This window comes from Homalodisca vitripennis, chromosome 3 (assembly GCF_021130785.1).
Source record: "Homalodisca vitripennis isolate AUS2020 chromosome 3, UT_GWSS_2.1, whole genome shotgun sequence".
Lineage (NCBI taxonomy): Eukaryota > Metazoa > Arthropoda > Insecta > Hemiptera > Cicadellidae > Homalodisca > Homalodisca vitripennis.
In genome coordinates, this window is record NC_060209.1 from 99,314,565 (window position 1) to 99,342,359 (window position 27,795).

The window sequence follows — 27,795 nt, forward strand, 5'->3', positions numbered from 1 at the left end:
TGGTCTATACCTTGTTTTTGTCATTTAGTTACTTTTTAAAAGAATAGTTGTTTATTTCCAGCCAACCCCAAAAGGTGAACTGAAAAATCGCAAGGATTTCATCTTTATGGAAGACCTCCCAGTGGATGGGGAAGGAAGACACCAGAGCTTTGGATACGTGAAGTACACTAGAGGCATCAAGGTGAATGAACTAGGAGCCAAGCTGAGGCTGAAAGGCAGAGTGAGGGACGTGCTCATAGTTCTGGTGGACAACAAGCGTCAGACAATTGTTCTCTCAGAGGGTAGTCAGACAGACGAGTTTGGATTTTGGGCATCTCAGTAAGTGAAGTGTTCTCTACAACCTTTAGATCTCCTGAAACCACTTTTATGTTTCTTAAAGTTTTTTATTTCCAAACTTTGATAATATTTGCTAACTGGAACTACAAAACCGTAATGATAATTGTAATGCCAGTGAAAACAGGTTAGGGGCCAGGTTACTCCCATGTAAGGATTGGATACTGGAGATTTTAAAGCTTTTAAAATTTTGTATATTGAAGCAGAGTTGGACTTAGGCAGGTGCACCAGGTACTGCACTTAGAGGGGCCCCACACCAAAATAAAGTATTTAAGCTTGATAGAGTTTTTATAAACAAAACTGCAACTATAACATGAAGCAGTCAAGAGTTACAGTCCTAGTGTAGTTAGTTTGTATTCTTGGATAGCCAGCAAAGAATACAAAATTCAATTGTTATTTTTCCATTTTATAGGTGAATGGAATTTTGCAACAATTTTGTACAGTGATTCAAAATCAGCTAGAAATATTCTCAAGGTTTTTATCATGTATGGTAATTTGTAAATTAATTTTATAATATAACAATTTTCTGCCTCACAATTTTAAATTTGACAGTATTAAAACAGAACCAATCAGCAAATGTAACTTATGGTTATGAATTATTGTTTCATTTAAAATTAAAAATCACATCAATTATATAGGCATAAAAGAATTTTAAATTGAAAAATACCCTATGGTAAGTTTTTAAAATGTATTAAAAGTCTAATTATTTTCTAATTTTGTTTCATAGTTAAATACGATAACATATGTTCTCTTACTATCCATTGTTTATACATTTGTAATCAAATCAGTTATGAGTAATGGATACTGAATATTTTAAAAATATTAAATTAATTAAGAAATGGTCAACTCTAAACCTCAAATTAGTGTTCAAATTTGCTCTCCGTGGACCTCCATACTGTAATATAGTCTTTGTTCATACATGTTCCTGACATTTAGAAATGTTTCATTTCTAATTATTCTACATTCAGTCTGTATTCCCTCTCTTAATTGTTCAATAGATTCTGGCTTTGAGCTGTATACTACTGATTTCAAATGGCCCCACAAAAGAAATCTAGTATGTTTAGGTCAGGTGACTGGGCTGGCCAATCCAATGAATAGGGAATTGCTGGTTCAACAAATCCCTTACAACTCTTGCTTAGTGGGGAGGGGCTCCATCTTGTTAAAAAAATACATCTCTATTAAAACATGATTATCATCTGGTTATAGTTATTTCTATTACATTGTTGAGAGCTGGAATTACGTGTGTGTTTAGCATGTTGTAGGTTACACCATTCAAGTTGCCATCAATAAAAAATAGTCCTATGATAAAATTACCAATCATACTGGCCCATATGTTTAATTTCTGTGGGTGTTAGGTATGGCGTTTCTGGTACCAGTAAGGGTTCTCCTGTTCCTAATACCTACAGTATTGTCGGTTAGCTTGTCAGTTCAAATGATGCTTTGTCAGTAAAAAGAATATTAAAAGAATATACTGCTCTCGATTCAAGCCTCTGTATCATGATCTCACGAAATTCTAGCCTTCTTTTAAAATGATCTTCATTCAGTTCTTGTACAAGAGTGAGTTTATAAGGGTGAAACTTATGAACCATTAAGGCCTTCTTCACTAACCAAAGTGTTAAGTTGTGTTTACGTGCAACACTTGTAGCTGAGTGTTGTGGGGAGGTAAACAATTCTGCTAAAACACCTACTTCAACTGCTTCAGCTGTATTGGGTCGACCAGTTCTGGGCTCATCTGTAACACTCCCAGTTCGTTGAAACTTCTGATTTAATTTAGTGACTGCTGTCCTGCTAATAGTATGGCCAGGGTGTCTTTCATTAAAAGCTTCTTTAGTACCGTTGTAATTTCCTACTTGGCCACAGAGTAGAACGAGTTCTGCATGTTCTTCTATTGAAAAAAACCATGTTTTAATTACCTGAGAAATTTGATTACTAAAGGTGTACATACTAGTATTTGTAGTTTCTAAACCAAGACTTCAGTAAACCAGAATGTCAATTGGTAACTACATTTATTCAATAAAATTTTGAAACACAACATTACAAAAGATTGCAATCGAATGAATTGCAAACATACGCTCAGCTGCCCAACTATGCTCAGTTGTTTATATATCTATCTCGATTATGCCAACATACGCTCAGCTGACCAAACAATTCTCAGCTGTTTATATGTTCAGAACAGGGGTTACTGAATTACACATTAAAACATTAAGTTTAGGGTGTTATCCTAATAACGTACGTATGTCATTCTCTGAATTTAAAAAGAACAATTAAACTCTGTAGGAAACCAGTATTTGGTAACTGAATAAGTCAGACATTTCAAGCAAACTGTTTTTCAAGAAATTTGGGAAACTGATTGGATAAAAGCATTGCATAAGTTAAGAATCAGATTAACAAAAGGGTATAGTTTTCCCAACTACTCCCTCCCTAATACAATACTTATCTGTAATTGCCCAAATAAGTTTTGTCTTAATTTATTTTTCATTATTTGTTAAATTAGGTATTAAATTAGTTATGAATCACAATAATGCGTTTGGGGCTGCCATTTCTTTTAGAGTGTTCCGATTTCAATTCTTTAAGTACATTTTATTTATATATTTCTTTATGACTAACAAAGACCTTTAACCCTTCAAGCTGGTTTGACATGTATAAAACGTCATCCCAAAAATGTAGTCAGCTGCGGTTTGACATGTATTTAACGTCATGACGACATTCCGTCATGTGGTGAAACCTGTCGTTATTTTGGTGAACTATATCGGACTCGGGCTATATGGAATACGTTGTCTATGAGTTGGTCGATCTTTTGCAGCTGTTTGCAGTCGAAAATGAGTGCGACAGAGACAGCTGTATTGTTTACAAAACAGCATCTGACCTTGACATTGTGCGTACTCAGTTCGTTCGCGCCGGTGCAACTTGTTGCTATGCAATGCGTTCTGTGATTGTTGTCTTGTGTTTTTAATATTATTTTGTTAAATAATATAATGGCAAGCTACATTTTTTAGTTATCCCAATCAGTGTTGTAACTTTAGAATCACGTAGGAGTGTGTATAACTTACATTTATAATGTAGGTTATTGTGAAATGTGCAGCAACGTGTTGGTTATATATATCTTTGTTTGGTTAGAGTGAGATTATTTTCGGAAGTGTTATTACATTTAATTTTTCTTTTTGTAATTCAATAATACAATTGTGTTGATAAAGTGCCTACAGCCCGAGAAAAAAAGGTTTTTGTAAAAGCTTGCGAAAATATGGCGCGATCTGGAAAAATAGTCCCGCAGCAGGATCCGGCTTGCATTTAAATACTCCCGTCTTGAAGGGTTAAAATGATATGTTACAAGACTATAAGTGCTATTTGAAAATTTTGGAGTTACCCCCCACCACCCTAACCCCTGAGGTTCTAAAATTTGAAAACTATCATTAATAGTGTAGCCCTTTGCAGCTAGTAAAAGTGCCGCAAACATATTTCACATATCTAAAATAACATAAAAGTTAAGGGGGTGTACAACTTACTTTTTTATCACCCCGTATAGTCCTAACTGTAGTGCCTAGGAAGGGGAGGGGCCCCACTCAAGCTAAGGCAGGTTCGACATTAAAGATTGGTAATGGCAAAAAAAGGCACTTCAAACAACAAAATAATCATTGTAGTTTGCTCTCTGTGAGTGGCTATTTACATTTGTTCTGTTGCATTTGCTAACTGCCATCACTCGTGAACTTGAAACTGTCAAGATTTCAATCAAGATTATATTACAATCAAGATTTTATCAATTTAGAGTAAAATTTATTTAAACATTGTTATTCAGTCATAACAATAACAACAGAAGTATTCAAATCATTTTGTATTTGCTAATTCTAGTCACCTATTGGCCATTAAAAATGGGCACAAATTCAATTACTAAACATCGCTCGAATTGGTAGCTACAAAAGATGTTTCCTTAGAATTGTTTGTAGTATCTCAAATTGAGAAAATGTTTTTCACATTATTTTTTAATTTGTAAGTTATGCCGTGCTAAATAGCTGAACATTAACATTGTATTGAGATGTCTTGTGACAGCCTTACTACTGATGTTAATTTGTGAATTAGTTTATTGATATTTGTTTGATAACATTTTCAGTTTTGATAATTAGTAATATGATGCCGGTCAGCCAAGGGAATAATAGTAAAATGTAGAGAATATTAAAAATTAAACACAGCTGTGCAATTAAAATACAATGATACTTCAAATCAAACAAAAATACAGGATCAACTATAAATGGACATGATTGCTTGTGAGGTCGATGTTGTAGGCTTTGTTGCAGACAATGAATAGCCTTGGTTGAGAACTGTCGTGGTTGTAGCAACTATGTTTAGATGCATCCTCGTAGTAGCCAACAATAAGCAATGTGTGTTATGAGCTGTATACTAGGGCGTAGCTGATAAGTGAGTTGTGCAACTAAATTAAGGACACTCTGGTTCCTCACTTCTATATGAAAAGTCATAGTGTGTATCTTGCTACTATTGAAGATGACTATATAAAAACCTACATTTACAACGATGTCTTGTACACATCTGCACAATCTTGAGCTGAGCCCCTAGTGGTGAGAAAGCGTCCAGTCCGGTAGTTGCCTTAAGTGTTGTGTCTCCGGCAGCTTTAGTGTAATAAATTGTAATATAAATGACAATAAAATGACAGTGATGCAACTCAGTGGCTTAAGCAATACGAGCTATTATGATTACAGAGAAGATGAGCTTGAGCTGAAAGTGGGTCCTGGGGAGCACACACTGGAGCTGTTGGTTGAGAACTGTGGTCGTATCAACTATGTCAAGACACTGGAATGGCTCTCACAGAAGAAGGGGCTAGGGCCTGACAACAGTATCACTCTTGAGGGGGCAGAGTTCACGTCTGGCATCGATGTGGTTGGCATGCCTTTCTTATCGGAGTGGGTCAGCAGGTGAGTATTTGGTATTTTAAGTTGATATAGTTGTGTAAAGTAAATAACAGTTTTTAATAGTGTACAATAAAACATAAAGCATGTACTCTGTATGTGCTGTCACTGTTTCCCTTGTGTTTTAGATTGTCAGGATGGCAGGACAGAGTGAGGGTTGGAGAAAAGGAGGCTCCCAGTTTGATTAAGGCAGAATTCCACCTTTCATCTGACCAGATCTCTGACACATTCCTTGATATTAGAGCCTGGAAGAGAGGTGTTGTCTATGTTAATGGCTTCAACATCGGCCGGTACTTCTCTGGAGGTCCTCAGCTAACCATGTATATACCAGCTCCATTGCTCAGAGCTGGTCAAAACACGGTTAGTCATTATCCCTAACTAACTCTCTTTTTTGAGATTAAAATATTATTGGTAATATTTGTATGAATATGCAGGTGGTATAAGAAATAGTACAGATGCTTCAACCATCTTCAAAATGCATATTTAAACAAAGAATAATTCAAAACCGTGTGGCCAAAAAAAAAAAAAAAAAAAAAAAAAAAAAAAAAAAAAAAAAAAAAAAAAAAAAAAAAAATCGATCTGAAAACTTTAGAAACAAGGAGTGTTGTCATCCAATGTCAGACATTATAGGTAACAATTTGGACATCCCAGAGACCCAGTCTCAACAATAATTTAAAATATCGAAAGTGATAAAATAAAGAATACTTCATACAAAAACCAACCATTATAGATATAACCAAACAAGAACTACTTGGTATTAACAAAGAATGCTTCCACACAATGTTGAACAAAAAAAGAATTCTTTTTTTAATTCCACAGGATTTGACCCACTAAAGCTTCTGCAGGACATGCTGCCCCCAAGTAGGATTAGAGTAGGTTTGGAGATTTATAATTGTGCAGTACAATAGAAAAACAATCTGACACTAAAAATGGTTAGTTATTAAAAAAATTATAAACACATTTCTAAATTTTTTACATTACTTATTTTGTTTAAATATATACTAAGAGCTTAAAAGTTTTGTACCAGTAATTTAACCCATTGAGGGTGACAAAAAACTTTAGCGTGTGACCAGAGTTATTTACAGCTGTAGGCAGTCAGCCGCTCTGCCGTGGCACTTACATAGTTTACTTGTGGTACTTTTAACTGCACTATTTTAAAATTATATTTTTTTATGTAATACTTTATGCATTTATTTATTTAGATAAGTACTGAACTAAAATAATAAAATCTAAACTAATGAATTGTATACTAAAATATTCTGCTTACGTTTGTTGATTGATACTCTGAAGCAAAATTATCCAAAGGCGAATGAAATATTAACAATAAAGTGTAATTAACAAAAAGAACAAGTTCTGAAGAACACTTTATTGCCCATTGCAAACAAAAATTGCGATCAACCACCATTTATTACAAACGAAACTTAAAATGAAAGTGAAGATCATATTAGTAACAGCTGATATTTTCCAGCTGATATTAGACTGCTACTGCAAAAACAATGTAGTACTAAATGTAACTGAGAGCATCTGATGGCATTCTAGTGAAATAAGCACGAAATAAACAATAATTGCTAAATGGCGAACAGAAAAAACATAGTGTACGTCTTTCGGCGCTTGGTCCACTGAACAGTCGGACGTGTAGCGTGTGTCTTTTGTCCGCAATGGGTTAACTCCTATGCTTTGTGTTATATGAATGTGCATCGTTAACTTGCTCATGCATTAACAAGTATGGGATTTAATAAATACTGCACACTCATGTAAATAATCATGGCATAGTCTCAACGGTTGCTGCAATGAATAGGGGGGCAGTAAACCCAACATAGCTGATTTTTTTTTAGGGTGAAAATTGTGTTGATATTTGTGGTTGCGTCTCCTCAGAGGATTATCAAATAAGACACGTGAGACTCGAGCAGAGGCAGTGGTAAATACTTTTTACCAGGGTTTTATTGTTCAAGATATTGGGAAATGAAAATTGGCTTCGCTGATTTTCCTAAAATCTTGTCCAACTGCCTACCCCAAATCAATGTCATTGTCCAAAAGAAACCGTAGCAATCCAGTTAAATCAGATATGTCCACTTCTATATCACCAATAAACAAAGATGGATTCCAAAATTTTTAGAACTTTTAATTTGTTTTGTTTGTATACATAAGAGATTTTTTACAGAGCTGAACTTCAAACTGAATTTATTAAGGCAATAATAAAGTATACTAATAGAGCACATACAAAGCGGCCTTTGACACAATGTGGAACAGGTAAAGGATACTTCTTGATGAGGGTTCTCTGTTTGTTTGTGTCAGGTAGCAACTTTTGATTATTTCGTATCAGGTTGTATAATTGTTTGTATTACAGTGGATTACATCCTCTGTTTGAATTAGGGTGATTATGCCACATTAAGTGGAACAACATTTGTCTCTATTGTGTTTGATCGCATCATTGTTTTGCATCAAACTGCATTTTTTATTTGAATTGCATTAAGTTGCATCTTGGGTTGTATTAGATTGAGTAAAACACGTTTTGTTTCACAATAGAGTGCATTATTTGTGTGCATTTTTTACGTTTACAGATGTTGTTTTCACAGACATTTAGCACAGTTCAAAATGAAATTACAACTCTAAATAACAATTCTAGAATGAATATTCATTCATTGAATTAGTTTATTTCCATCAATTTACAATATATACAGGAACAGATTATACACATAATAATTATTATCAATCTAAAGGAACAAATAAAGTAACTAAACAGGTTTCTTATAATAAATTGTTATTTTATCTGTCTGAGGAAAGAATAACCATAAAATAAAGAAAACCATATAAAAGAAGGCCATATAAAAGAAAACTAAAGTAAACGATACATATATATACTTAAATCAATATACTTATAAATCAAACTATAACAAGAAGGCATGAATCAAGCAAATTTTAATTTAACATCAGATGACATCATGATATGAATGTCAACAAAGAATAATGTAGCTAGTGATATATTATATTTTAACACTTCCAGTGATTATTCAATCAGCTTACATTCTATAATGGATTAGATGTAATAACATAACTCTTATTCAATCATGCTGATAAGTTTACATTGTGCTTTATAATAAATCAAAGAATCAGTGCTCAATAGGGGGGTAGCTATAAATTACTAAAATGAGTATAAAATTGAATAAAGTATCTAGAGTAAAGAGAACAATGTAAAGAAATCCTGGATAGACTTTTTCAATCAAAACCTCAATCAGATATATTTATTCATGCGTGGAAAAAAGTGAAAATATTAACAATGATCTAAATGTATACAATATACTTTTTATAATAGTGTAAATGTTCTTGCATTAGCCAGTCCTAATTTTGAGTATTTAAAATTATTGCATACAGGTGTAATAACAATAAAATCTTGCAATGTATTAGCATTATATCTGCAAAAAGAAAATTTAATTGGTTTATAAATCTTTTAACGTTGTGATCACACTCTAGAGTTAGTACAGTTAGTCCACATCTTCAGTTGACACTTTTATGATCCAATTACTAAAAATGAGTTATAGAACAAAAAAAGATTTATAAAAAACAAGAATTTAGTCATAACACTTATTTTAAAGGGAAATGTTGTAAATTTATTATCATGTTTATATTTTCAGATAATGATCTTCGAGCACTATGTCAACGCTCCGACAATACAATTGCTCACGGATCCAATATTTTTGTAATTTAAGAGATGTAAGATTTCTTACATTGTGTTGTACATTCTAGGGGTGTTTTGTATATAGAATGAAATTTTGTGAATAAACTCTTATTTTCTTATATTTTGTTTTTCTATAAAATTTTCTAAGTGTACTGAAAAATAACCCTTTAATTTGTTCTGTTAGAGCTAGTATTTTTTTTAAATCAAATTAAAATGCACTGTTTGTAAATGTTGGTAAGTTAAAGTTCAGTCGTATGTACCAGTTCATAAAATTTGTGGAAAATTCATAATCATTTTAAATAATCACCTTAAGTTAACATATTGTAAAAAGGTTAAATGAGAAGTAAAAAGAGTAATTTTTCATTTCCTATAGCAACATGATCTATTGGGGAAAAATTACACATAGTTATAGGAGAAAGGACTAAGCTTTGAAAATATTTTAATTCTGAAAGAATAACAAATTAGCTACATTTCTTAAACTATCTTGTTTCATATATTTGCTGAAAAGTAACAGTTAGTTATGTTATTTTGGATTATAACAATGTTACAAATAAAAATGTGGAACTGCAAATAAAAATGTGAAATACATTATACTATGTGTATTGGTATTTTGAGAAAAATAATTAAAATAAAATAAATGATAGTTTTGAACCTAGGTTTCTGAAGTATACAGGATCACTTATATTTTCTTATTAGAGCTAACTTATGTTGTTTAACAAAGGCGTAATCCCTGTTAATACAGCTTGCCATCTTTTTCCATTGTTGAGTAACGTGTCCATTGCATATTGGAAGTTAAATTAAAGGCTGGTCGTCAACTATCTGATATGTGTATAACCCAAAAATTAAATGAAATAAAGTGTAATCAGGAAGCACCATGGACAATGTCCAGACCATTTTAGATTTTTAGGACCTAGAAGAGGCCATCACTGGCCGGCCAACTGATAAGGTAGCTAGACTTGATGAGATCTTCCTAGAATTCCTACATAGCACACCAGAAGCAAAGTAATAATCAGTTTCTTACAGTTCTTAATATAATATCGGTAATAGGTAAATTGCCTACAACCTTCAAAAGATCTAAGGTTATATTTGTTTTGAAACTACACTAAAATCCTGAGCTTGTTGAGAGCTATGTCCAGCAGCTCTGTTGAATGTATGTTACAGTATAAACTGGAGGAAACACTAATCTATAACAGATTACCAATTCTCAATGTCAGCATTTCTTAGATTAAGCTGGTTCCAGACCTAGTTGTAATTGTTGTAACCATCTGTTAGTTCTTAGACCTTCATTGAAAATGGGCTAATTGGAAAATAAAAATAAAAACGTATGCACAACAGTCTCTTCGTATAACAGAATATGGAGAAAATATTTTCTAGTGAAATTGTATAATCTGTTGCCTTGTCCTTTCCTCCAAGCAACTCAATGTTGGCTCCTTCAGGAGTCAGTATTGACAGTTCTTGCTCTTTACTTTTTAATGTGTAAACTTCTGACCACTAACCCTTGACCTAAACTCATCTACGAACCTAATACAATCTTTGCTGACAGTATCACTTTGGTATATTAACATTAAGACATTCAGCAAACAGATCGGGCCCTTAGAGATGATCTTAGTCGTCACAGACTAAAGAACCTGGATGCTGAATCCAAACAGTACAAAAACAGAAGTATCTTGTTTGCACCTAAAACAGACTTACTATAAATTTAACACACTTTTTGATAGTGTTAAACACAATAAACACTCACTTAAAAAAGGTTGTAAACTAAGATAAAAACATGGCCAACATTATACAACATCTCACTGGGACATCTTGGGTAGCCAATGGTCAAGTTTTGTATACCTCTTTCTCCCTCTTTTCCTTCTTTACTCACTGCTGAGTATTGTATACCTGTGTAGCTTAATAGTGCACATGTACAAGAGGTTCTTTTTCTACTTAACAGGTTTATCAAAACGATTAGTGGAACTTTTATGGTAACCTTTCTACTTTGCCTCAGTAATGTAATGTTAAACGTCAAAATGACTAACATATAGCCAATTAAAACGTCTTTGAAAGTTTAGGAAGATTATGTCCACTTCTGACCTACCCATTTTATGGAATCTCCTCCATCAAGGAAGTTGGGTTAAGATAATGTGGACCATCTCTCCGTACAGCTGAAAGCGAAGATCTTCTCGCCTATTGCCAACTGGGCATCATCCTGGGATATTTCAAATGGTAGGAAAAAGCTACTGATTGCAGATAAGACTGACGCATCGGTTGGTTTGAATCGTTCTTGGAGGGAATAGTCTTGTGCACCAATTTTTAAATTGGGATTGGCAGATGTAGTTCATGGAGGTTTGAATATAGTATTACTTGATCAGTTATGAGATTGTGGAGTTAACACCTCAGACTGTATAACACCTATTCAACAACTGCTTTCTGTGTTTATATCTTGGAGACAGTTGGTCTAAAGAATCTGGAAAATGGAGGACTTGAATGGCTATGTGGTTTGGATATACCTCTGTGACGATAGATCATGCTGACACACATGTGATCTATTTAAGTTTTATAATATAGGTACTCACTACAATATTATACATACTCACACATGGTTGCTGATATTAAACAATGCAGTATACATATATTTTCAGCTTAGAAATCATTATTTGTGAGAAGAAAAATACCATAAACAACCAAATTTTGTAGTTTGTAAAATTTTTAAAATTAAAAAGTTTTTCTTTTATTTAATATGTAGAACTAAATATAAAAATGTGTACCAAAATAAAGCCATACAATTTTGAATTGTACATCTATAAAATTGACCTACAGCTAATAATTACTATTTAAAATGATAAAGATGTAAATAATTAACAATAATTATATTTTGTAAAACAGTACAGTGAGGCAATATTACTAAAGTTAAAGCACACTGTTATATTGTATACATGCAAAAACAAACATTTATTTATTAAAAAACCTTTATTAATTTAATTCACCAAGTAAAATTGCAACATGAAATAGTGAGAAAACATTACAAATATAGAAAAAAATAAAACATACACCAAGATAAAAGGCAACCCCTCCTACCAAATAACCAAACATATTGTATTTTGGCATAATGGAGTGAATTGTAACAAAGACAAATCAGATTTTCAACAATTGCTGTTGTCATGGCATGAATGACAATAAAAAAAGGAAAGATGTACCAAGTTGAATTTTGAGTTTAGCTCCGGTTTTATTTTAGTGTCAGACACCAGATGCTGCAATTAAAGGATAGTGAACTGTAGGTAAACTCAAATCCAATTGAATCAACCCTTACCAACCATAGCTACGTTATGTGTACTTATTTAAGTGTTCCTAGTTTAAACGTTGGTAATGATTTATTACTCATGTTGATACATTTATGTATTATGACAAACATAAGAGTAGGTAGGTTCATTAGCTGGATATCCCAATTATGCCAAAATGAGGCCATCTTCATTTGTTAGAAATACAGTTCGTGCCACAGGGAGTTAATTCTCTTATCCATACATCTAATACTATAATTGGATATATGTCATTAATCCCATTTAATACAAATGTCTAGGGTTAATTTAGTTGATTCCTCTATAGATTTTCAAGATATAGTGAACTACATATAACTATCTGAAAACATACAACAGCAGAGTTACTTAAGTGTCCTAATTTAACTTGGCAAAGGGAAGTCTGTGCCTTTGAGTTTATTGGCAGTCCATTCTTCAAATCTTTTGGCAAACTGAGGGCTCATCTCTTTTTTCCAAGCCTCTGTTTCACCTTGCCTCATGAATGCCATGTCCTTACCCTGTGTTACATCAGCATAATTGACTGCCTTATTGTCTCTCATGTTGGAAAAGCTGAGATGTTCTATTAGAATTCTCTCTTGCTCCTCGTTGTAGCTCTCTTCCAGGAACTCTGTAGTCCTTCTGACTACTGAGCGTAGGTCCTGCACAAAATACCCTTGAGCTTATGATAGAGTAGGTAAATCAAAGCTACTTTGTGAGAGAAATATACAGCATGTAAATTTAGATTTTATGTGCTATTAATTAATCCTTCTTGGAGGATTAGTCAACATAATCTGGATCGTAGAACTAGAATGTCAGTCTGAGTCACTATTGAGAAGTATCATAGATAGTATCAAACTTGTATTTCATTTTTGCCAAATCTTAATGGGTACTGGATTAATTTGCATAAGAATTTCCTTCATAAAATAACTATAGATATCATACTAATCAAGAAAATATCATAGTGTAATGTAACAATTTCTCTTATCTATGTGTATGTCACTGTTAATTCATAGTTAGAGGTTTATTAATATTTAACCAAATTTCATTTTAATGCACATTTTATCACCCTTTATAATTTCTTAATGTATCTTGCAATTTTTAAAATATTCATACCTTTTTCATTTCCTCATAAGTATTGAAGAGAATGTGAGGTTCATTTCTGATCTTCCAAAATGATAGAACATGTTCCCAAAATGGACTGTAAATAGCTGAAATACAAAAATACTTGTAAGTATAAGAACATTAAACTAGTAATAGTACAAATAAAACAAAATAAAAACTAAATTAATAGTCTTTTTAGTGTGAATATTTTTGTTTTACTTTTATTTTATATGTTTTCTAAATAGGTTATTTGCTAGTAAATTTATATTTCCTAAAAACTTATGTTTTCATAATTTCTTCAGTGTTAAGGTATTTACTAATTACAGATTTAACTCAGCCATACAATATTAAATAAAGATTTTGAACTCTTCTAAAATTTCCACTACCTTTGTTAAAATCTGTTAAAATGCTATGAAACAAAGGTTTAGTTCAAACTGTATGTTGCATTCATTTATGAACACGTTAATTTCACATAAAAAACAGAAAACAAAAGTTCTGCGTTTGTATCACTATGTTTATCTTGCATTTACCTTTATCTTGAATAAAACCCTCAAGAAAAAGTTCCAATGGACCCTTGTAGTTGTTCCAGATCTTGGCGTGATGGAAGTATGATATGGCAGCATCCTTAGGGTTTCTGAACACGTATATAAGCTAAAAAAAGTTTGCATTAATTAATAAAAGGTGTCACATACCAGGATTTACTGTAGGAATAGTATGTGACTTAATTGTAACATATGTTTTCAGAAAAAGTGGTGAGAAAAATATGGAATTTTAATTACTTTTACTAATTTTCATTTCAAACGAAATGACAAATGTTTGATAATTGCCTGGGCCATACTCTTAACAGTATGTAGAATCGAACCTGACATTGTGAGAGAGACATAACAGTGCAAGAAACAGGTGAGATCTGACCTAATATTAGTTTTTCATAGCATTGTTCAATTCCTTACTAAAGTGATGATCATGTAAGAGTGTTAGTAACTTATAAAGTGTACTCACTTTAGGTTTCTTTGTCCATATCTGCTTTGGAAGCAGTTCTAAAGGTAGATGGCTCTTGATGAATCGAGGTGAAGGTGTCTCTTTTATCTGTTGGAAGTAATCAGGGGTTCTTTCTGCCAGTAGGTCTCCACACAAAGGTTTAAACCTGCATAAAAACATAAATGAATTTAAGATCTTATTATATAAGACGATATAGACATGAGAACATTCTAGAAAGATTTGAGAACTAGCCTTGAGAATTTATTACTATCCTGATACAATTATGGTTTATGTTTTCTTTATTGTTATGTATTAGCGTTCTGGTCAATACTAAAGTTAGGCCACTCATCCCATCTCGATTTCCTGTATATCTACTTCTTACTGCAGGTCATACTGACTTTTCTACAAAATCTTTGCTTCCCTTATATAAGTTTTATTTGTTTACCATAAAAAAAATGTAATGTAGCCCTAATGTAAAAAAAAATTCCCAGCCCTTGGCTACAGGGTCACACACAGCTTTGATGGGCCCCGGAAAGATATTCAACTGGGCACGTTACGTCTCGCCACTGCACAGTTCGTTGACATGGTCTCTAGAAATGGACTTGTGGGGAGTCCCGGCCTGGTAAAATTGTGAAGACAAAACCGGTCTTAGTACAAGCCTGCCTCGCTCACTAAAGACGCTGTTTGTAGGCAAATCTAATTTGATATTTACTGGATATTGAATATATCTCATATTTATTGAAACCACCAAGGCTAGTTCCTGGAATAAATTACAAATGTATCTGTTGTATGTTTTGTTATGAATTTGTTTTTAACACTATGTTTTGTCATTAATTTTTCATGTCTTGTCCACAAACTGAAAAATCACACCAACCAATATTAATAACTTTTGATTTTGCGAGGCCTTTCGATAGTAAGGCTATACTCATTAGATACAACTTTCTACATTCTTCTACATTGATGTGATTTTTCAATGTAGTGATTAAAATTTTCATGTCCTGTATAAAGTTTATTTTAATCTTTCTAAAGGCCTCCTCTTGTAAATTAACATGTTCTTTTTGCTTGTTAATATTACAGTATCCACCAAATATTTAACCAATATTCATATTTTAACCCCTGAATTGTGGTAATCAGCATTTAAATAGGGCTTTTCATCTTTAGTAAAAAATCCGTGGCTTAGCACATTCAAGCCATAGGCAAGTCGTAGGCTTATCAGTCGTTTAAAATAATGCTTCGATTCCTTGTCCTTATGTTCGCGTTTGTTATCTGAGTTTCATCTTTTGTTTTTATTTAATAATGTGGCGATTCCCAATGCTGAAATACTGAAAATTTTTTTTCTGTTTTGGTAATCATATTTTACTACTGAAATGAATCAGCAAATTATTGTTTTTGAATTGCTGACCATTGGTATATATAAACGTGTTTATATACAACAAATTTAACATTAATTTTATTATGTGATACAGTTTTCAGATAGGTTAGCTGTCATTATTTACCATAGTTTGTTAAGTAAAAAACCTAAATTATTACAAAAATTAATTATTTTAATATTAACAAAGTACACTGTACGTATAGCTAATTTCTCTGGAATTGCCATTTTAAGTCACCAAAAACTTAAAAGATATTAACAAAATAGAATAAAATTACTCACTATAAAGTTTAAAATGTTAAACATTTAAAGCTTTAACTGGCATCTATTATGTAGCCGGAACAACGCGGTTTATAGTAAAAACAAACAAATAATGATTTATGTTGTACAATCATTATCACAACTGAGATTAACCTTTATTAAGTTTAAAGAACAACAGTATGCAAAAGTAGATTAAACTTGAGTAAACAAGAATATTGTGATGTGTCAATAAACTATCTTATGTAACCAGCTGAATGTAACGTCAGCTGATAACAATAATCAAATACAAATAACTACACAGATATTTTGGTAGTCAGTTATTATTTGTATATTTTGGATGTTTTCGTTTAAAAACTTAAGTAGGTTTCTCTATGCGTTTTATTCTTTTAATTACATTGATTGAAGTAAAAATTCTATTTTACGCTGTAAAGAAACAATACTGTATTTAGTGGCACATCCCTGTAGTTGATACTTCAGTTAGCCGATAGGTGTAGGTGAAGTGTACAGAATACCTGGCAGACTGTTGCGACCAGAGAGGACATACAAAGCCTTTTATCTGTAGCTTAATGTGTCACACTTGCTACAATAACTGTCACAAACCAAGAATTTGGTTTTTGACCAGATGATTTGAAATTTATAGCCTTTTATTATACATAAGTTTATCACTTTTATACTTTTCATGTTTTACTTGGGAACATAAAAAATTTTAATCAGTATACAATAATAATGAATGCACTCAATGAATTATAATGGTGTATGATAATAGTTTAACCTTAGAATTTCCCATGCTGAAGTACTTTTTTATGGAAAAATCTCATTTCTAACCCCAGAGTCATAAACATGTGACATAACAAGACAGGATTATAATTAATATATTTGTTCCCAATTAAATTATTTAGCCTAATATTTCTGAGATAAAAATGGAAAACATAGTTTATTATTGAATTTAGTACGATATTTCGGTTTGAATTAGTTTTACATGTCAATCTTATAACAATTACAAGTAATGTAATGTATAACTAAGTCCTAGGAGACAAATCTGTGGAGATGAGAGTATTGTATATTCTATGCAGTATAATTTATTGTCACCCAGATGGTTATTGCATAATGTTTATCTAATTATATACAAAAAGTTGTAACTACTAATAATACTCCTAAATATGCATACTAATGTAAATATACAGGAAAATAGTACACTGGTTATGTAATGCAATTGAAAATAGTCTTTCTCACTGTATATTCTGCATTAAGAGGTTAGAGAAGTAAAGTAATCTATTTTTATTAATTTCTAGGTGGTTTATAATACTCACTCTAAGAAAGGAAATCTTAGGTGTAAAAAGGAAGATTTAGCTTTTTCATAATCAAGGTTGTTTTTTAACAGCCATACCATTTCTTGAGTCCATGTAGTTCCTGAAACATATTAAACCATAATCTACTTACAATAAATATTGTGTTATACAGTATAGTATAAGTGATATTTTCAGTACCTCTGTCGATAACTGTTATCCTAAATTTAGACCAAAACCGACCTGATAAAAGCCTTGCTCAACATTATATTGAGGAATATTTTACAAGCTGCACAAGAGATAAAGATATCTTTTATAGTCAATAAAACGTTACATTTTTAGCACAATTAACAAATGTCGATAGGTGTAAGGTATTTTTATGAAGTCAATAACTGTCCTGTTGAAAGATTTGTCTGCTTGCAGAATTAACCAAACAAAATTTGGAGTTGATTTTTCAGAACTAAGCAAGGTCGTTGTAAATTGGTTAAAAACTCATTAGTCTTCTGTAATTTCTGTGAGTTTTGATGGTGCGTCAACAATGTCTGGCTGTAATAACGGAGTTCAAGCTAAGTGTAAGGAGATGTGTAAAGATATTACGTTTATACACAGTGCTATGGCTATCGTTTGAATCTAGTCTTGGTTAATGCTTATATTTCAAGTAAAGAAAACCACATGATTTTCAACTTCTTTGGAATTGTACAGACCTTATATTGTTTTATAGAGTGGAGTACACTACGCCATGATTTGTTTACAACAATAGAAAAAGAAGCTAATTCTAAGTTTAAGTCCCTTTCTACAAATAGATGAGCTTGTAGGATAGGGTTTGTTAAGAACATATGTTTTTTACTTGTCGTAACCCTACAAGACATCATATTTACGACAGAAAATGCTGAAGTGAAAAAAAAGTCGTGGACTATTTCATGAGTTTAAATTTAGTGTTGGTTTTGGAAATCTTTCACCCAGTGCTCTTCCTGATTTTAAAAGTAAGCACACAACATAAGTAAACACTTCAGAGTGAGGATATTGATCTTTTGACATCCATGAATGAATTTAAATGCTTCGGGAATCTCTTTTATCTCAGAGAAATGAAATTTCTTTTAACAAAATCTATAATTCTGCAAAAGAAGTTAGTTAAAAGATAGATTTAGAGGCCCCTGCTTTGAAAAAAAGGAAATTATCTTCACGTATTAATTGACGAGACTGTCCAAAACTTTCACTACTTTGAAACTGAAGAAGGCTAGGACAGATGTTTGACATTTTATCCTTTTATCGACTCTAATAATGGGTATAGACGAACGAGTTAATCAGAAAACTTGTGACTTGATAATAGCAGTAAGGAAACTTCTCAAGTTGGAAGCTGATGAGGACGACTTGAAAACAGTTTTATAAAACTTCATGTTGACCTGCACTGCATCCAAGGAGAACAAGGAATGCAGAGCTACAAGACGTATGGCGCAGGAGCTCCTCCCCAAAGGTAAACTTAACAATGATTAAAATTCTTAAAATGTTCAATATAAAATATTAAAATATGTGGTTAGTATTGATTTATACTCGATGGCGTACTCATCTTCTAAAATATAAAACTGGACAGTTGTTTTATAAATCACTATTATGTTGGCTTCTTACCTAATCCCTCAACAGATAAAGGGGTTCGGTAAAAAGGTGAAATGTAATGTAAAAAATTGTCTAGATCTCTAAATTTAAAAGACGATTTTGTTATCAAGTGTAAATACAAAAAATTTAATTTTGTAAATACTTAAATAAAGTTATGTGTTCAGGCTTTTCAAAGATATAACTTGTTGATGACTCTGTCATGTACTAATTCTTACAGGAAATATAATATGTAATGAAATTTATATTTTTATTTGGTAGGTACGACAAGGACAGCCTTGAATAAGTGGTTTGAGTGGCTTAGTATTGAAAATGTTGTTAACAAGTTCTCCGAACTTTATGCAGTATTGAAACTGTCTATTGTAATAACAGTTACAAATACTTCATCCGAGAGAAGCTTTTCTAATCTAAGCATTATTAAAACAAAGCTTAGAAGAACAACGACGCAAGAGATATTGAAGATTTTTATGCTGCCGTTCATTGAACAAGAACTTGCCGTGAATGTTAATTACCCAGACATTTGTGAAGAATTTAAAGTATTGATTCTAAGAGAAAGGGGAATGTTATCGTAATAAAAAAGTATTGTTCTACATTTTATATAAACAATCATTTTTAATTCTTAAATATTGTCTTTAAATTGTGTTTTCCGATTGAAAATATTTCCTTACAAACAATAACAAAGATAGATTTTTATTGACTTTATCGTGACACAGTTACCTACAACTCATTGCAAAATAGTGCTGTGGTTTATAAGAGTTCTATGTTAAAAAATGATCAAAAAGCTTTAAAATTATAACTTGTGATGGGGGTATTCCATACCACCAAACTCCCTTGTATGTCAAACACCTCCAAATTAAGAACTCTGTACACGCCTATGACTGTCAGATACTGATTTCATGGAAAAATCATCCTCTTTATATGTATCCTATTTCCTTATTAGAAATTGGAGTCACCAAGCCGATTAATATTATAATTACATCTGAGTTGATGATCAGTAAATATTAATACTTTGATTAATTTTTTTAACTAAACAATTCAATTTTGGCACAGTCGATAGAAAGTTGGATTTCACGTGTGGCTGTCATATCAAAACATCAAACTGAAGTTACATTATTAGTTTTGAAGGTTAGTTTCTAACACTGATGGCATGTCGACTCTAGAGATTGGTATTTTATTAAAATCGTAACACTTTTAAAACATTTAAAAACTCTATCGCCTTGAAACAATTCGAGTTTAAATTGTTTTAAGCATATGCAATCTATATATATAAAAATGAATGTTTGTATGTTTGTCCTTTATGGAATCGTGAACTATTGGACCGATCATGATGAAAATTTGTACGTATATGTATTTTTCCACGGAGAAGGTTTATAAGCTATGCCCATCCCTTTCCCGATTCAGGATTCCGCCCCACTGGTTACAGAAATACCCATAAGAAATGCATTGCAGCAAACATATGTTAACGTCTTTTCAAATTTTTAATCAGCTGTTCTTTGTAAACATATATTACACTTATAGTTTTAAAGCATAGAGTAAGCTTAAGAGAAACGACAAAATTTGTTTAAAACTGTTTTTGCAATCACTGTTAAACATAGACTTTACTATCCAGATAATACAATTCAAATTTGACGTAAAAATTCACCTTTAACTGCAATATTTATTTAATATAAACCATGCTCATGCTTGATCAGAAGAGTAATGCAGATATCATAATTACTATCTTACGTTGGCTACAAATATAAAGAATGTTATAAAATCAACCTTAGTTGTTTTTTTTGACAGAAGTATGGTTCTCAAAACTCCGTGTGTACATATTCTCTCGATCGAGACAACAAAGCAAGCTCAATCGTGGCATCGGAGATATAACTAATTTAATCTAAAATTTATTATAGTAAAAAAAAAAATTTACTAAGTAATATAAGGACTTCGGTTCTTAAGATTTGCGTGCGAAGCCGTGGGTAACAGCTAGATAGAGGCAGGAATATGGTACATACCTTCATAATACGCCCAAGAGGCTCACGATGGAACGACTATCAATTATCTCAGCAATGTTTAGAATGTGATAGAAAAAGAATAAGTGAATATAGTGTACTGTTTTCAACGGGAAATTGCGTGCGAAGCCGCGGGCAACTTTTGCAAAAAATTATTGAAATGCGCAGCAAAGCGCGCCGGGCCCGCTAGTTATTTATAAAAATGGTTTTATGCGATCACTTAGAAATATCTACACATAAAAGGCCCTTACTCATTCATAAGTACTAATAATTATTCAACTTCCCGATATCACAGAAAGTTGGCACAAGTATGCCTCATGACGTACATAAGAAAACTAAAGCATTTTCATAAAGATAAAATATTAGTAGGGATTGAAAAGTCCTCCTTTTAAGAATTTGCGTCTGGTCACCTTGGCTGCAAGCGCTTAAAAATACTAGCACGTTTGTACTTGTTAGCGCGACACCGGCGACACGACAGAGCGGTGTCGCGTCGTCTTCTGTCTCAGTCTTCGTCTGGTGATCTTTGCTCCAAGTCGTTTTGTGACTGCTCTGGTAATGACCAGTGAATTATTCATATCATAGGTGCAAAAGCACCCCAATTTATGGAATTTTAGCAACGTAAACTACAAAAAACAGGCTGATGAATGATCGATTGTGAGCTACAGTGGAAGATGTAGTGAATGTACTAAGTTATTTTATTTTATTACAAATAAGATAAGGTTATACAGTTTGATGCGTGATTATCCGAGGTAGTTGTGTCTGACACCACATCGGATACAGAAGAACTCGGATAATAATTAAGCTATGGATGTAAAAATAACAAAATATAGAGGGACTAAAATTGGTATATGGCGACCAATTAATTTCACTAAAAATTGAAATTAGTAATATTCAGTTTGATTTGTAAAAAATAAATATTAATACATACCGGATGCAAGTGTTTATCGTTTGGTCGCCAGGATATTTTTCCTTTTCAATTTATCCCTTTAAAATTATGATGCAATAAAAAAAACCGCGAATGTTATAGCTTAAGTACTACAATGCTATATAAAACCTCACTACACATTGTTTACTATAAATTATAGCATTTTTAAACGCATTAACTTTGCTGAAGAAAATTTGATTTAGTATAAGCAATTGAAAATAAACAATAACCAACTTTTTTAATAACATGGGCTATATTGTGAAATATAAATTTCAAACCCAAGCGTACAAACAACGCTATATGTTGTACAATTTGTTTTACTCGTCTTAAATTGGGTCTACAAAATTGGATGGAGTAGCGAAGACCAATTTTGAAAAAAAAAAAAACAATCTCGATTAATTGTATACAAACTTAAAACATAAGGGATTACTTAAGGAATTTTTTTTTAATTTACAGGAAATGAAACCACGATTAATCTCCAATGTCTGTATAAACAAGCTTTTCCAATGTTTACACAAGCTCTTTGTGCTGCATTACACCTTTCCGGTGCACAGAAAATACGTTCCTAATAACCGTGCGCGAGTGCCGTGCAGCCTTGTCGCGGCGCCCAGTGTGGACACAGATTTTGCCGCCGACAACAGTGACCGTCGTGCTTGTCAGTCGCTTCGCTCTTGCCGTCTAGCTAGGACGGAGCCTCAATCATAGAAGAAGTAAAGAACTATATTTTTGTCTCACTTTTCCGCTATCCGAGAAAAATTAAATTTACCCACGTGGTTCGTATAGGTATAGACTCATTCTCGACTGTCGAAGTCTAATATTTTTGAAAACTAGATGCACCTGCTTCAACATTAGACTGAGAAAAGCCTGACAGGCCTATTCAGTAAAAAGTGAGATTCTCGTCTTGAGTATTATTTCCACTAGTATTACTTCAGTTCAAGCCCACAGTAGTTTTGTATTTAAAGTACGGTTATACTACAGTATACTCAAGGAAAAATAAATAGTCTGTTTATCTTTGAGATTCACTTGCGTAGAACTGCAGTGATGAAATGTGGACAAATACTGACCGCTTTACATGGCTAGTAGGTACTAACCAACACTTTATGCTATGTATATACGATTTGAACTACTAATCTTGCTGAGCTTCGTTTTTTGTTCATTTTCCAAGTATATTCTTGTATTTAAACTCTAGTTTCGAAGTATTGTTTTTATTTTCGTAGATTATTAAGCGTTTATGTTTCCAGTATGTCTTAATATTTAAATATAAGTAAACAGATTTTGATGCATCCTTTTTAATAAGAAAGAAACTCGCGTTATAGCTCAATCCATATATTTTATGTTAGTTACCATTATAAAAAATTATTATGCTTGGACATTTTTTTTCTAAAATCAAAACCAATATATTATTCGAAAAACAAACAAACTTTGCAAAAATGAAGGAAATTTAATATAACAGTATGTATGAGTTATAATCACAACTTGTCTGTGGTTGTAATTTCCCACAAATAGCGATAGTCAGTGCATTGATAGCGTATATAAATGTATCAAATACACATATAAAGCCAAATAAAAATTTAAACTAGCTATTAAAATTACTAGTTAACCCTTAACATATCACGTATACTCGTATATTTAGATACATCATCGTGATTGTGCCTAATCTCAGTGGTGTGACACACTCTCTATGCACTCCCATGCATATAAAGATATGATTTGAAGCTATTTGATGTAATTGTTATGCAGCAGTTAACATTCTGCTGCATATCTGTTGTTCATGATTATTAATACCTCTTTGGATAGTAATACGGTATTACTATCTGCTTCCATATAAAATATCGTAAAATAAAAATGTATATAGTTTAGGTAGCAGCTGAGCTGTACACGCAAATGTCTCAAAAAAGCATATTATATTTTTATCACAATTTGTTTTATTTATTATATATACTTGCATCCACAATACATAGTTGGCAATTATTTTTTAAATGAGTTTTATTCGTTCTTCATAATCTCCAATCAACAAATTAAATTTTTATCTTATACTAACAGCATTTTCAGTTTATCATTCTTAAAGAAATAAAACAGTAGTGGGTACTTATAATGTTAGTAATACATAATGAAATCTAGAAATTCCCTTAATTCATATATGGTTTTCAAATAATAATAAAAAAACCAGTGAGAATTTCTTATTTTTACAGATAGTTGGTATCAAAAGGCTGGCAATGGTTCTGATAATAGTGCTGTGCTTATTATGTGTTATCTCTAAGAAATTCACAGAGAATGGAGGAGAGATGAATGTTACCATAAATATTATTCATTTAATGTCTTATTTTTAAATACAACGGTCTTTAGAAATTGGCAAAGTTCTAAACCCCCCCCTCCAAAAAAAAAACAAGAGAAGAAATGGGCCCACATGCAAAACAAGTAATTGTCCAGAATTTCCTAACTATATGAAGCTCAAATGCCTCTAATACGGGACGTGGGCCGTGAAGAAACCCATTGGGATACTCAGTAGATCATCATACTAATGGCGATTCATTATATTCCTAAAAAAATACTCACATTACTTCTTCTGTACCTTACAAAATGTTTAAATATAAATAGTTTAGGTTAGAATTTCGAGGAGTTCACTTTGGTGTCCTACCACCGGCGCATTTATGAGAATCACTGGCTACCACCATGAATATTTCATAATTTTAGCCAGCTCTTATCACAATATCAATGCAACAATTTGGTCTATTGTCGCCTTGAGGCTGCACAGTCGTTTATTATTTATTTATTTTAGAAACGAGGGTTTTACTTTTTTACCATTGATTTTTATTAGATCTTGCATAATATATTTTGGAAATTCTTGAATATTGCAAACTTTTGATCGACGTACCAGTTATTAAAATAAGTAGAGTGGAACTCCATGTTTAGTAGTAAACATTGTGAAACTCAATCATTATATACTATACATTTAGGCGAAATATTTACTTTACAAATTAAAAAAAAACAATTAAAAAGTAACATTATTTACTTTAACCGTTGTTACGTTTTAATGTAAACACTAATCACTGATGGGAATCAGCAACAGCATAGGCTACAAATATTGTTTAACATTTTTAATATTCAACAATATTCCATTAATATTTAATCTATCTACCAAACGGACGTGCACAATTTCATACAGGTTAATTGTACTCACCACATTTAGGGAAAGAGAGTACCCAGATATCATCTTGCCTCACTTCCATATCCAGGATCTGCTGAGCGTAATCTTGGTAAGCCCTGGTAAGGACTGAGCCGGTGGGATAGACCCTTACCTCACCGACAGGTATCGCATCCTGGGAGAACATCCGTAGCTGCACACTTAGCTCATCCGTCATTGGCTCAAACCGAAGTTTAACGTCATCCATTTTCCTAGTTTTAAACCCATATCATATTTTTAGGAAAGATCCATTCTCAGTTTAATGTCACGAAAGTATAGTCGTATAGTGATATTAAATTTTATGTCACTGCTTGTAATAAAATAGTTAATTTAGATAAATATCAAGAGTTTAGTTTTTAATAAATAATTAGTTTTTTATCTCCTATTGTACTATCTTCTTTGCAGTACAAGTAATAACAGAGATATCACTTTTTTAATATTCCTTTGGCCACAGTTGTGAGAAGGTAAATTGAATTTGTGGATGCTAGCTTGAAAATCATATTTAATATGCATTAAAACATTCACTACCAATCCAGTACATCAATACTAGACACTACACGTCTTGATGGTCGCTGTGTTAATTTCTACAAAGTTGTTACAATGACAACGTATTTAATGGCTAACATGTTACGTAGTGTCCATGGAAACCTGTCTACTTCAATGTATTCATTAGAAAATTTCCAGATTTTGTTATATGTTTACCGATCATTACTCCCGGTACAAAAAAATCACCGTAATTAAAAGAAAGTATAACCTTGTGCAATATTATGCTGGCTTGTGAACATGATAACCGTAATTATTTGAACATATTCTGAGTAAAGTTGGTTGAAGGATAGTATCTGTTCATAGCTTTGATGAGTTCGTTAACCAGTTTCAAACAATTGAAAATGTTAAAATGGTAACTGATCGCATTTTTGGAAGATGTTTATCTCGTGTATTTTCAACATAGATCCAACATTGCATATATTTTAACATCATAACTTAGACATGCATTAACTGGACATGCATAACTTAGACAGGTACTTCCAGATATTTAGTGATGGACCGTTTGGAAGAATTTCGACTTTTGCAAACCAGGATTCTCGTTAACACTTAAAATTTTTTTAACATTTCTTCACAAAATTGCAAGTAGTTTGAATTCGCCAAGTTTATGTAGGGAGTTCGGTTTCCTGGGTGGCCTTTATTAATTTTTAAAAGATTTCTGTATCGATTATGTGAGCGATAGCGATAGATCCAGTCATCATTCGAGTGACAGGAAAACTTTAATTCTGAATGTCTTTCTGTCTACATCACGACATCTCGAGAACGAACTGTCGTAAAGGTTTGAAATTGTGCATGAAGTTTTTACATACACTGAGTTTGGTAATAGTGCATGCATGTCACTCTATGGGATTTGGATGAAGAATTTTACATTGATCTAATTGGTAGCCGTGATGACATGACAAAATCACAGGATGAACAAATTTGAAAGCAATCTGAATACAAACATATTACATTTTAACGTGTAGATATAGTAGTGTAGATATTACATAGTACCAAATGTAGATATAGACTTTTGCACATCATCTTATGCGACTCATGATGTGGCGTGCTTCCTCCTTGTTAATATAATATATGTGGTAGACTGTAACACTAAGTAAAACGTCCAATTTTGTTCCTTCATTTCTAATTTGTGGCCTGCCTGATTAAGGAGCATTTAGATCAGGACACACACACACACACACACACACACACACACACACACACACACACACACACACACACACACACACACACACACACACACACACACACACACACACACACACACACACACACACACACACACACACACACACACACACACACACACACACACACACACACACACACACACTTATATATATATATATAATCGTGTTAAAAATAAATAATAACACATTACTGTTCTATTTAATGATTTTATGAAATCATTGATTATGATTTGTTTACAACTTGGTTCTCCTTATTACGAGTATATGTGTATGAAAGGATTATACTGTATAAATTAACGTTACAAAACAAGCAAATCAGAATGGTTTACATATAAAAAATAAATGTAGTTTTAACACAGATGTCTTAGATTGTTTTACCATTACCAGTAAAACTTACTGTTATATTACCTTTAGTTATTTTCGAGCTTTACGGTTAAAAAATATACTACTGAAAATTAATCATAAATCATTCAAATGTAATTTATACATATTTATTTTCGTAAACTTCAAGAAATAATTTTATTTTGTTTTAGTGCATTTCAACAAAATTTGTTAAACAGTTATAATGTTTTTATCCAGCTTTAGGCATTATCTCTGCAAACGTATGTATAAGTAATTAATTCGCAATCGTTCAAATAAATTAATCCATTAAACATAACTAAAAGTGTAACTAAGCAATAATTTATATAGACAATATCAGACAACTTGACATTGTAGAAGAAATATTTTATTTATTTTGTGAATTTGTAACTTTTGAAAATCACAATATTAACAATTTATAGTAAATATGTGAACATTTTGGGAGCAAATAAGTGACAATCTCCTGTTTAGGAGATGTTTGTAGAATAATTGTAAATAGAATTTTAAAAGTATTTGTAACCAATTTGTAACTCGTGACTTGGGAAATAGGCTACAGATTACACATACTATATGTATTTTTAAAGATAAACAGAACATATCACTCTTACAAACATATAGACAGACATACGTAATTTTCAAAAAAAAAAAAAAAAAAAAAAAATAATTTCTACGTTATTTTGTAACAACTCCTTACTTACCTAAGAGGTGTGTGTGTCTGTGTGTGTGGTTGAGAGCGAACCCTTTCATATGTCTGTTCCAGATAAGATAACTTGGAGTTATAATTGATAACCTTGCG

The 27,795-nt window shown here is 32.2% G+C and overlaps 2 protein-coding genes across 2 annotated transcripts in view; one reads left to right on the forward strand and one right to left on the reverse strand.

The window, feature by feature from the left end:
• The window catches only part of LOC124358300 (beta-galactosidase-1-like protein 2), a 27,023-nt gene extending 17,977 nt beyond the window's left edge, over positions 1-9,046 (forward strand). Inside the window, exons 7-10 of the mRNA XM_046810596.1 lie at positions 62-318; positions 5,043-5,255; positions 5,378-5,609; positions 8,882-9,046. Coding sequence (XP_046666552.1) covers positions 62-318; positions 5,043-5,255; positions 5,378-5,609; positions 8,882-8,950 — 771 coding nt within the window. The 3' untranslated portion in view covers positions 8,951-9,046. The remainder of the gene's footprint in view (positions 1-61; positions 319-5,042; positions 5,256-5,377; positions 5,610-8,881) is intronic.
• Positions 6,581-27,795, reverse strand: LOC124357246 (luciferin sulfotransferase-like). Its single transcript, XM_046808800.1, has 7 exons — positions 27,698-27,795; positions 24,904-25,118; positions 17,220-17,319; positions 14,301-14,445; positions 13,832-13,952; positions 13,314-13,408; positions 6,581-12,859 (listed from the first exon to the last, which is right to left on the reverse strand). Exons 2-7 carry the CDS (start codon positions 25,112-25,114, stop codon positions 12,584-12,586), a joined length of 948 nt encoding a protein of 315 aa, XP_046664756.1. The 5' UTR covers positions 25,115-25,118; positions 27,698-27,795; the 3' UTR covers positions 6,581-12,583.

Coding starts and splice junctions, on each gene's coding strand:
- LOC124357246 (XM_046808800.1), bottom strand. CDS start 25,114: ATGGATGACGTTAAACTTCGGTTTGAGCCAATGACGGATGAGCTAAGT. Junction 14,446..17,219: donor CTAAGATTTCCTTTCTTAGA/GTGAGTATTATA, acceptor GTTTTTATGCAG/GTTTAAACCTTTGTGTGGAG. Junction 12,860..13,313: donor CTTATGAGGAAATGAAAAAG/GTATGAATATTT, acceptor TATTTTGTGCAG/GACCTACGCTCAGTAGTCAG.